The sequence below is a fragment of the Esox lucius genome, chromosome 4 (genome assembly GCF_011004845.1).
Source record: "Esox lucius isolate fEsoLuc1 chromosome 4, fEsoLuc1.pri, whole genome shotgun sequence".
NCBI lineage: Eukaryota > Metazoa > Chordata > Actinopteri > Esociformes > Esocidae > Esox > Esox lucius.
Genome location: NC_047572.1, coordinates 18,273,621 through 18,285,916, shown reverse-complemented (window position 1 = coordinate 18,285,916; position 12,296 = coordinate 18,273,621). Strand labels below are relative to the sequence as shown.

At 42.6% G+C, this 12,296-nt stretch overlaps 1 protein-coding gene across 3 annotated transcripts in view; it reads right to left on the bottom strand.

The window, feature by feature from the left end:
- Positions 1-12,296, bottom strand: part of sorbs2b (sorbin and SH3 domain containing 2b) — a 54,614-nt gene that overhangs the window by 25,544 nt on the left and 16,774 nt on the right. For 2 of the 3 annotated variants that reach the window (XM_010898259.3, XM_034291744.1), the window contains exon 1: positions 312-1,214. In XM_010898259.3, coding sequence (XP_010896561.2) covers positions 312-486 — 175 coding nt within the window. In that variant the 5' untranslated portion in view covers positions 487-1,214. The other variant, XM_029119302.2, reaches the window with a different exon arrangement.

Genomic DNA, 12,296 nt, shown 5'->3' with positions numbered 1-12,296 from the left:
ATGGCAACGATACAGTTTCGGTGAGCTGCAGTTTCCTTTTAGCTTTAAGTCAAAGAGACAGTGTTTCTGAATTCAACATGACTTCCATGCTGCCAGTGAGAAAAAGCCCAGGCGCCCAGAGAAAAGAGAAAGGGAGAGATGATGATTAAAGATGAAATAAATGTAAAGGCTGGGAAGTTTGTTGACAAGTAGACATCCCAAAAGAGGGGGAAAAGAAAATAGTTGATGGAATGAGTATACTCATGTATTCTCCTTTACCATTTAGGAAAGTAGAGGTGCGCGTGTGTGTTTGAGTGGAATGAACGGAATACCTTCTGCACCACAGAGGTTTGGTGAGCTCTGCATTCTCTTCATGGGTGTGAGAGTGAGAGACAAGGAAGTGCTTTTGCGTGCGAGTCCTCCACTGTCTGATAAGTATATCCATACACACACATACAAAGAAACAAGCCCCCACCAACAAAGCACATGCATTAAACATGGCACCATGGCAGTGTTATAGGGACAAAAGCTTATGCACACAAAGAAGATTAACCCAAATCATGCCTGATCCCCGACAAATTAAATAAAGCATTCTGCCACATAAGTCATTGAGCATGCAAAGCAATCTCAGCTAATGAAAATGGGATGCATTATCATTGTACATTTTACGGCTGGCAACAGGAAACCTACATGATTTGAGTGGTTATTCGGAAAACACTTCGCCGAGAGTGAAGTAGAGTGGAGTATACTTTAGGCTTATATAATGTTTATAGTGAAAGCTGTGATCTATATATTTCAGTCCTTCAGTTTGAGTAACGAGCAAATCCCAAAGAACCACGTCAATAATGACGTTTCTTTCTTAGAAGTAAGCAGAATCACTTCCTAATGACTCATATTAAAATCCTGTTTGCTAGGGCCAGTGGCTAACAGGAAGAGCTGTTTGTCTGGGAAGTAGATGTGGACAGGGTCGATAAACAATGAAGAGTAACTTTAAATGGAGAATGTTGGTTCTGTTCATTGCATCTCTGGGGTGGGGAACGCTCAGTTGCTTCATAAGCTGCTGAGATGCCAAGGAGAAAGGTCAAGGCCACAAATGAGACTCGCAAACAGGCTGTGAGCCATGTCGTGGGGGGGAAAAAAACTGAACCGAAAAAACTGAACCAAATTAAATGAAGACATTTGAAATATGGTCTAATACGTTTGAAGAGGAGAAACACAACCGTCCGCTGGCAGCTACAGACCTGTATCCATGCTGAAGGTGTCACCTGGTCGCGGCAGCGTTTCACACGTTTACACTATCCTGTAAGACAGCAGGACAAAACACATTACAGGCTGCTCATTCCACAACAGTCGATGCAGTACAGTGTATGAAACTACGCTGTAGAAGTGACTGGATTGGGTAGAACTGCTGTGTCAGCGCTACAGTATTTTTAGAAACACAGCAACGCTGGCTCTCCCCAGTGTGATGTATTTGTCACTGCCACCAAGTGCAGTATGGACAAGACAGTTTTTCACAATTGTTTATACACTAAAATTGGAACTTGAATGAAATCTAAATCTCCCGTATCAACTCCCTAAACCAAGTCTGCAAAATTGCACGCACAATTCCTGCTTTACACTCTATATCAGACTTCTTGCAAAACACTACACACAGTTCTCTACATTATTGGGCACAACCCTCAAAATTGAAATCTCTTTAGTCCCTTTGGAAAGCAACGCCAATCACAATGCAAAGCTCTATACACAAATTGGCAGCACCCACTCCTCACAGGTGTAAACAGAGCTTTCGCACTAGACAAGACCACAGATGAGTTCTCCTGTTTTGTTGGAAAATGGAAGTCAGTGGTGAAGCCAGAGCAAGCTCTAGAGGTGAAGGAGTGAGAGTAAGACGAGGAACTGGAGGATGAGATCAGGGCCACACTGGTTGACCTTGTACTCAACCATGGATTGAGTATGAGGGAGGCTGATTTCAGCCCAACCGGAGCCACTACTGTGAGGGACTTTTCTATAAATTGCATATATAATCACACGCTTTATGAATATATCAATATGCATGCATGATCACTCACTTTATGAAATATATTAATGTGCAATACAGACACACTGACAATTACTTCTCGAATGATATACTCCACCCACACACAGGGACAGTGAGCTCTCAGAGCGTATGATCATCACGATATGTGCATCATGACCCGAGAGCCATCATGAGTGGCCATCCTACCGTGTTTAGACATTTATGACTCTGAGATTTATGGCCCTTTTGAGTTCACTGGAAAAAGTGACCAAAAAATGAATGGCTTTTCTTGAGTTCATTCGAAGTGTGACCCAAAAGTGAACCATAAGGTTGTCATGAGTTAGTAGTTTTAATTAAGGACACTCAGGAAGAAACGGAGAACAAAGGAGAGGGCCCCCATCCCAGGGGACTCTCAAAAGGATGGTCAGATGGCGTTATGGGAAATTTTTTGTATAAAAGCCATGATCCTGGAATTTGGGTGAATTTGGGTGATTCACAAGTTCCTGAGTTGAAGTGCTTTTTGTTTTAGTCGTTGTGGACTTGGTTTTCCACGACACTACATGGTTGCATCCATCCTCCGTACATTCAGAAAAAAGAACAGGTAAGTTACCTACCATCTACACTATGTTCTTTATGTATGTACACTGTAGTGTACTAACCAGTAAGTTACCTACCATCTACACTATGCTCTTTATGTATGTATACTGTAGTGTACTAACAGGTAAGTTACCTACCATCTACACTATGCTCTTTATGTATGTACACTGTAGTGTACTAACCAGTAAGTTATCCACCATCTACACTATGCTCTTTATGTATGTATACTGTAGTGTACTAACTGGTAAGTTACCTACCATCTACACTATGCTCTTTATGTATGTACACTGTAGTGTACTAACAGGTAAGTTACCTACCATCTACACTATGCTCTTTATGTATGTACACTGTAGTGTACTAACCAGTAAGTTATCCACCATCTACACTATGCTCTTTATGTATGTATACTGTAGTATACTTACCAGTAAGTTACCTACCATCTACACTATGCTCTTTATGTATGTATACTGTAGTGTACTAACCAGTAAGTTACCTACCATCTACACTATGCTCTTTATGTATGTATTCTGTAGTGTACTAACCAGTAAGTTACCTACCATCTACACTATGCTCTTTATGTATGTATTCTGTAGTGTACTAACCAGTAAGTTACCTACCATCTACACTATGCTCTTTATGTATGTATTCTGTAGTGTACTAACCAGTAAGTTACCTACCATCTACACTATGCTCTTTATGTATGTATACTGTAGTGTACTAACCAGTAAGTTACCTACCATCTACACTATGCTCTTTATGTATGTATACTGTAGTGTACTAACCAGTAAGTTATCCACCATCTACACTATGCTCTTTATGTATGTATACTGTAGTGTACTAACTGGTAAGTTACCTACCATCTACACTATGCTCTTTATGTATGTATACTGTAGTGTACTAACAGGTAAGTTACCTACCATCTACACTATGCTCTTTATGTATGTACACTGTAGTGTACTAACCAGTAAGTTACCTACCATCTACACTATGCTCTTTATGTATGTACACTGTAGTGTACTAACCAGTAAGTTACCAACCATCTACACTATGCTCTTTATGTATGTACACTGTAGTGTACTAACCAGTAAGTTACCTACCATCTACAGTATGCTCTTTATGTATGTACAGTATTCTGTAGTGTACTAACCGGTGAGTTACCTACCATCTACACTATGCTCTTTATGTATGTATACTGTAGTGTACTAACCAGTAAGTTACCTACCATCTACAGTATGCTCTTTATGTATGTACAGTATTCTGTAGTGTACTAACCGGTAAGTTACCTACCATCTACACTATGCTCTTTATGTATGTATACAGTGATGTACTAACCAGTAAGTTACAGTAAGCTAAAATAAATAGATTATTTTAGCTTACTGTAACCAATCATATCATATTTGTGGATCTTCAGCAGAACTGAGAGACGGCCAGTCCATGGTGGAAGACACTGGCTATTCACACCAGAAAAGGAGACCGCTATTGTGGATATGGTAGTGGCAAACAATGACAGGGTGTATCCCATCTTACTCCCTATTTAGTGCATTTCTTCTGATCAGGGTGCCATTTAAAACACCCTCAGTTGCACCAGATGGATTTAAGGCCGGCAGGTTAAGAAGTAGAAGGACACATCTACGGGTTAAACCGGACAGAAAAGAATAGCCAATCCAAATTGTTTGATGATGACAGACCATGACTCTTTAGTCTCATCCTTGATGTTTTGGAAAGTGACAGAGGTTCTAGGTGATATTGAAAGTAATGCGGTGTTTGCCCCATTGTAGCAATTCCCCAGTGGGTTTGAAAGAGGAGATCAAAACATGTCCTCCGATGAAACTCTCGTCAAGCCATAATGCTTCTTATCACGCTGTCCGCCCAGGAAGAATTGGAGAAGAGATTATTTTTGGGCTGAGAAAAGGCAGTACAGTCCGACATCCTACCCATTGACCTTGGAGGGTCCTGAGCTCTCTGAGGGACCCCTGTGCCACTCTGACACTAGGCAGTCCTCAAATACCATTCTTAAAGACACTCCTCCTGGGAACATTACTGGATGGTTTGTTGGGCTTACAACAGTAAAACAGACATTTGCATTACACTGCTCAGAGCCTTACTCTGCCATTCCCTCTGTGGGCTCCTGTCTGCCTGGCCGGCTTTGATCTATAACCACTTTCCATCGGTCAATAGCTTAACAAGGCACGTAATTAGACAAGGCAGTAATGTATTGCTGCTCAGTGACCTACGTAAAGGAAGAGATCTCTGATGTTGGACAACCAAGAGGAATGTTAGGCCTAAATATACTGCTCACCTGACGGCACAACACAGCAACTGCACGTGCTTTTCTCTAATGCTAATGACAATGCCACATTATAATTTGAACCCAGGAAGTGCCTGTTCCTAAGATTCCTTAGTACCACAACATAATCTAATGATAATGCATGATTAAAGCACTATTATTAAAGCATTATCTATTATACTGCTCACTGCTGGCTCCGACCTCAAGCCGTAGCGTACATGTGTCCCGGTAGATGTTAGTGTGCAGATATGTGACACCCAACGGTCTGCATTCTGTTGGCCGGATGCCTGACATACACGTGTCGGTGCTGGCACCCACCGAACACGGCCAGGGGGTCGACACAGAACCACCTGAAGCGTCTTAACTCGTTTTAAAGTGACGGGAATGACGGATCCTGCTCATTGGTGATCACCTTTGCAAACCATAGATCCGTCATGCCTCGGTGTGGAGAGACTACAATGACCGTTCGGTTTGTTCACACAGTCCGCAACGCGGCGCACGAGGAAATGATGAGGACCTTTATGAGGCTGCAGGGATAGAAGACCGTGTACAGCGATCAATCAATTCGTACACGCCTATTGACAAGCATATAAATACACCACCAGTAGCAATCAATGCTGGAAAGGCATGACATGTGATCAGCAGAACAGTTGAAGTAATCTACTGTAACCAATATTAGCAATCAACATCATAGCAGGGGGGTCCCTTAAAATGGCGTCCTCATAAAAAATGGTACGGGGGACTCCTAAAGTCACACTACAAATAAATCTCCCCTTTCATGAAGCCAGTAAACAGAGGGCTCCATTTCTCACCGACACAAATGTAGCGGGAATAAATCAAGTGTTGTATAAGCCTGTCAGCGATAAATGAAACACAGATTATGGTATTGGATTTCAAGGGACCAGACTCATGGCGACACAGTGGCTGGAGGGAGAGGCCAAAGGGGAGGGTGCCAGGGCTTGCACATTAACACCGACCACGCAGTCCGATAAACCCTGGAGGCTGGAGCAGCCAGCTAACCAGTCAGCCAGCTAACCAGTCAGCCAGCTAACCAGCCAGCCAGCTAACCAGTCAGCCTGCCGGCCACAAAATATCGCAGGACACCCTGTACAGAATAGCCTGGGGGTTTAGCAGAGGGGGGTTTCTCTGATCTCGTCTTCAACATTTCTTTTGAGTTCCCTCATACTGCCGATTTAATGATGCTACTCCAGAAAGCCACCGGAACAGCCAGGCCTCATGATGGATGCGCCGAGGCCCCGTCCCTCAGAGTGGTCTGACTGCAGACAGTGAAACGGGGGTAAGGTACATCAAGGAGTCTTCCCTTTGATATTCAATATGTAGAGTGCCTCTGGGAATCTAATCACCAGATCACCAACAAAGTAGGACAGAAGAAGTGTACTGTATTTCAATAATGAGACATTTCACGCCCTTCCGCCTCTTTCTTCTCAACAACTAATATCAGCTGATATCAACAGTGTTATGAAACGGTTTCTGCATTGTTGTGTATAATTGCTATAGTAAATGACTAAAATTATTGTGGCAGCCATTTCTGTGGCTGCTGTTCGGTCCTTGTTTAAATTTTATCTTTTGTCCCGTTTTAGTCACTTGTGATGGGCGTGGCCAGACACAGAGAGAGGAATCATCTCACACTCTTTATGCAAAGTTACACGTTTCAGAGTAAACTGCCCAGGCAGAGGATGTGGGTTGAAACCCATGCCGGGCACCCCTATGACCTGGAAAAGACTTAAAGTCCCAACCGCAGAACTACTATGATAAGAATAAGAATGACTAGAAGTATAACAATGACACTGAGAAGATTGGATTTCTACATGACTTCATGGTATTCAGTCTATGTAATCTCTCCATGCATGACAACCCCTATGAGCAGTCCAAGGAGGATCATTCTCTTTCTTTTCAGGAATATGCAACTTGACATGACACTTGTGCCAGGCCCAGAGGCAACCCGAACTGAGAAAATGCACTTCGCCAATATGAAAGCATGAGCCATCCTATTCAGCACCAATGCCAAAATACTGTTCTCATTAGTTATTTATCTCTAAACCCAGTGGGCTACCATCCATGAACAACTGGAACAGTCGCTCAATGCAAACTGGCCATTCAGGACAGTAAACAAATTGCTTAGCCATCTAGTACTAAACCATAACAGAGATTAGAAGTCATCCATAAAATAGCACATAGATTGGTAGCTATTTACTGGTGTTTATGTTGGGTAAAATCCTTATCCTAATAGGCAAGCTGGTCGCGAGCTCGTGGACCAGCAGGACTGAACGTTTAGTGACCACAGAGGGTCAGGACCATAGATATAAACCTTGTGATTGTTTAGCAGATGTCGTTTGTGATATTGTATCAACAAGGTGACTGATATTATGTGAGCAGGTCCAACAGCCACGTGTTGTTATATAGTGCTGCATTCCTAAAGCATAACAGGAGTACACTGATCTAGATTAAGGCCCTGTATCTGTATTTTGTCGTTCATATGCAAAAGTTAAAATCTTATAAAACCTGGATGGTATGAGTACTTAGATCTATAGGCTAAGATTTCGAAACTGTTTAGGCATGTTTCATGTTATCATCAATAGAAGGAGAATAGGGGTAAATGCTTTTTGGTTTTAATACAGTCCTATCTGTCAAATAAAAAAGAAAAAACGTAAGAAAAATAATAACGTATATTTGAGTCAAAAGTATACTTATATATATACTATATATACTTATTTTTATTAATAGAAAATGTATAAAGAAATGTAACTTCAGAGGTACTGGAGGAGTGGGATGCAGGGCAGTGGGCCACTGGGGAAAACCACTTGGCCTTTCTGAGGGAAAAACCTACGACTGTAAGGATCGGCAACGACCCCTCCTGACCGGACTCTCGGGCCCCGTGGAGTGTTATATCATCCCACTGCTTGACTACCTGTTCACCCACAACTGTGCAGCTCTGCACAAAACCAACTCCATCATTCCGTTTGCGAACCAGCAGGTGGTCAAGATGAAACCAGCACATCACAGGGAGCGCAACCCTACCTATCTTGGGCATCTGTCTGAAGCGATGCCATTCGAAATACAGCCGCATTATCAAGAACCCTTCTCAAGATGACCAGCGCTGTTCATTTGCCGAGCGTCAGTCAGGAGGACCGGGTCTCATACTAAGAGGATCTGAGAAAGTCAATCTACAAGCCATCACACACACACATCGATGCACATCCAATCTCAATATGTATCTACAGTATATACTAGTATCACTGGTGTTCTTCTAGCATTTCTGAGTAGGAACCGGTTGGTAGAAATTTAGTATCGTAATTTCCGATCCACTGTGAAAACATTGAACTTGAATGAGAAGCAGGTACGCATTTGGGACACTCACAGAGGATCAGGATAAGACACATCTAACTGGTTTATAGCACATACATAAGCATGGCTATAAAAAGCTAAATACCTTAACACTGCTAAGAAACAAAACACATCATGTACCTGTTGTACATGCGTTGATTTGCTTGATAATTCATTGTAGTGCAGTTCTTTTACCAGATTCTCTCCCAATTAAAATAAAAAAGCTGAGCCACAGCAGAATTAGAAGTATACATAAGGATGCTAAAAACTCAGAAAAGGGCATTGTTGAACTCAATAAGAATTAGGAAAATATATAAGGAGTATATCTGTGAACAAATAATATGAACAAAGTCTTGGGGAACCTAAACATTGTGTTGGGGACACAGTCCCCTAATGTCCAGTTTAAGTGTTGTTGTCCACCTACTCTTCATTATCTTTAAAGGACAGCATACAGGGCATTTATAGGGTTCATCTGTACAGAGCCAGAAATCACTCACTAAATTGCATCCATTTGTTTTGATCAGTTTCACTATAAGAAATGCTGTTTAAAAAAGAATACGATATGGTACTGTGTGCTGTTAAGATGACATTTTGACCCTGAGTGTGTTCGGAAGAGGAGAACGGAGCTCACACTTACATAACTACAACTCCTGCTACTACAGCTACTTAACACGTGTCAATCATTTCACACAGCACCAACCTACATTAGATCCAACAAGCACAAGCATAAAGCCGTGGCCTGCGTGGTAACCTTGCATTTTTAGAAACCTGTAATTCCAAGCAACAAGAGGTAACACATGTTAAAGTTCACCACTGTTCTTGCTGGTTCAGCACTGGCAAACTTCCTAAAAAAAGTAAAAGGCTTGTTCTGGATGTATCCTGAAGGGGGAATGCCCTGGCTCCCAATTGGCTGTCTCTCTCAGCTTTCCACATACTGTCACTCACTCACAGTCCTGTCAATAACTCTATATTACACACATCCCAAAATAAACAAACGCCATTTTATTGACATACCTGCATGTGTCTGATAAGGACTGGCAGCAGGTGTAACAGCTGAAAACGTGCAGTAAGCTTACTCCACGGTTAGCTCGAAATGTCGCGGGTGGAGCCATCCGATGGGTACATCAACCCGTCGGGAACGTTCTCGAGTGGGGCCGTCACGTGGGTAGCCATGCCAAGGACTAAGGGTTTGAGCCGAGCGTGGGAGAGTCCGGCAGTGCAGGCAGAGGTCGTGCTAAGCAGCGTGATGTCTGTGACACAGGCAGCGACAGAACGGTATAACGCCCCTCAGACAGTCTCAGGAAGCAGACAGAACCCTGTGAGTTCATACCACTGGCGCAGTGACAACCAGGGTTAAGTGCCAGCGAGGCAACACATACACAAACATCACTTAGCAGGCATGGCGATGAAATGTTCTCCTCAATGTAATCAGACAAATATCTCCCGGGGAAAGAGATTGGCAGCCACCTCTCCTCCACAGCGGAGCAGCAAGGTTAAGACTGCGACCCAAATGACACCCTCTTCCCTGTGAAGTGCTTTTAACCAAAGCCTTTATGGCCAAATGAAGTGGACTGTTAAAAGAACAGGAGGTAATTTGGTACTCGGAAATAAACCGCTTCCACAGTCTCTAGGAAGGGTCTGTTAATTGGGTGTTTAAACTTTGGAGAAATCCCCAGCTGGTCATCAACTAATAAGCTAAGAAAGATCAGCCTGGCACATCTCTCAGATAACAGATTCAAAGTGGGAGCCTCAGACACTATGCTAAGTGAAATCTCTGACGGATATAATGATTAGAGCTTTGACGTGTTTCCTAGATTAGTAATGCAGACAATAAACTGTAAACAGTCAATAAATACTGAAGAACTGAGTCCCATTAAATAATAAATGCATATACAGAGTTCCCAAACATATCCCTACACTATGGGTGAAAACACCAGGCATGCTTCAGGAAACAGCGGCACAGCCCCAGATAACTCAGTCCTTCACGGTGGTACAAAATAAAGACAAAGTTAAAAATATCCTGGTCATGCAAGCCCTCAAGCCGTCAGCAGAGACAGGGCAGGGGGCACATCTTGGGGAGAGGCTAGCTGCCAGAGAGTCTGCCTCCTGCTCTTGTGAGGGAAGGATCTGATCTGTAAGACTACATGGGTCCACCCCCGTATCAGACTTCTTTAATTAGCAGGTTTGAATACATGAATAAAACTCTACATTAAGCTTGTGTAAGATACTTCCCTTGACGTACAGGGTCTTGATTAACTTTTAGAATTATACAGACAACAAAACAATTTTTTTCCCCCCAAAAAGTACCAAAGTTCTGCATTAAAACAGAAATGTGTTGCTATTCTCATATAATGACCTCTTTCAGTGAAACACTAAACAAAGCAGTGTTTTCATAGACTATCCAAGCCAAGGACAGCCAGAGGTCCTAATGGAAAACTATTACTGTGAAAGTCAATAGTTATTATCTTTTACACACTTGGGCAGCACTCAATAAACTAAGCTCTGAGCTATCTACACTAACGGACTGAAAATCGAAGAGGACAGGGTCATGAAATATAAACCTTGCAAGCTGTACTGCAATAACCCAAAATAATATATCATCAGAGGGCTAAAACCTCAGACCATATAATAAACACTATAGAAATGTTTGAGCTTTATCCAAACCAGTACCTATCTGGACTACCCGTTGTAATGAATACAGAGTCGGGAGGTTGGATCCAAACGCCAGAGCGCAGTTTATTAAACAAAGGTACAGAACGCATGGCAGGAGTCTAAGTCAAGAGGCAGGCAGAAGGAATCAAAAAACACAGGTAGACAGTCCACGGAGAGCAACAGTACAAAAGGGGTAGGCAGGGGACAATGTCATAAAACAGAAGTTTGTAACTAGAAGAATCAAATACAGAAAACTCCTTTGAACGCACAGAATGCAGATGAACTAGCAATGCCTCACAAATAAACAGGGGGACTGCACTGAAATATACAGGACCGTGATTAGGGACAGGAGTGCATGCACAGGTGTTCAGAATTCAGGTGATTGTGCTCTAGGACGTGTGCTGCATTCAGGTGATCTAGGAAGTGGGCCGCGTTCAGGTGATCTAGGAAGTGGGCCGCGTTCAGGTGATCTAGGAAGTGGGCCGCGTTCAGGTGATCTAGGAAGTGGGCCGCGTTCAGGTGATCTAGGAAGTGGGCCGCGTTCAGGTGATCTAGGAAGTGGGCCGCGTTCAGGTGATCTAGGGCAGAGCCGAGGGCATGACGGCAGACCTCACTCCCGAAAGACACCCAGACATTCCCTATTAGATGGTAGTTCTCCTAAGATCTCTTAGCTTCCACAATGCCAGTCATCCCTCTCACACCTAGTGAGTCCTCTTTTTAGAAGAAAGTAATGTGTCTGAATACCCAGATTACCTCACAAATGACACCCTTTCCCACTATATAGTACACTACTTCATTAGCTAAAATCATTAGCTAGAAGGAATGCCTTTAAGGTGCTGCAGGCAACAATGTTGGGCCACTACTTTAGCAGTGAGATCAAGTTGATTTACGGAAGCGTGACATATCTTTAATGACATATTTTGAGGTCAAAGGAAATTGTGGACGTGACTGCTCATACTAATCTCATATACATCTATACAATGCAATGTACAATATACAGTGGGGAGAACAAGTATTTGATACCGATTTTGCAGGTTTTCCCACTTACAAAGCATGTAGAAGTAAATGTTTATCATAGGTACTCGTCAACTATGAGAGACAGAATCTAAAACAAAAATCCAGAAAATCACATTGTATGATTTTTAAGTAATTAATTTGCATTTTATTGCATGACATAAGTATTTGATACATCAGAAAAGCAGAACTTAATATTTGGTATAGAAACCTTTGTTTGCAATTACAGAGATCATATGTTTCCTGTAGTTCTTGACCAGGTTTGCACACACTGCAGAAGGGATTTTGGCCCACTCCTCCATACAGACCTTCTCCAGATCCTTCAGGTTTCGGGGCTGTCGCTGGGCAATACGGACTTTCAGCTCCCTCCAAAGATTTTCTATTGGGTTTAGGTCTGGAGACTGG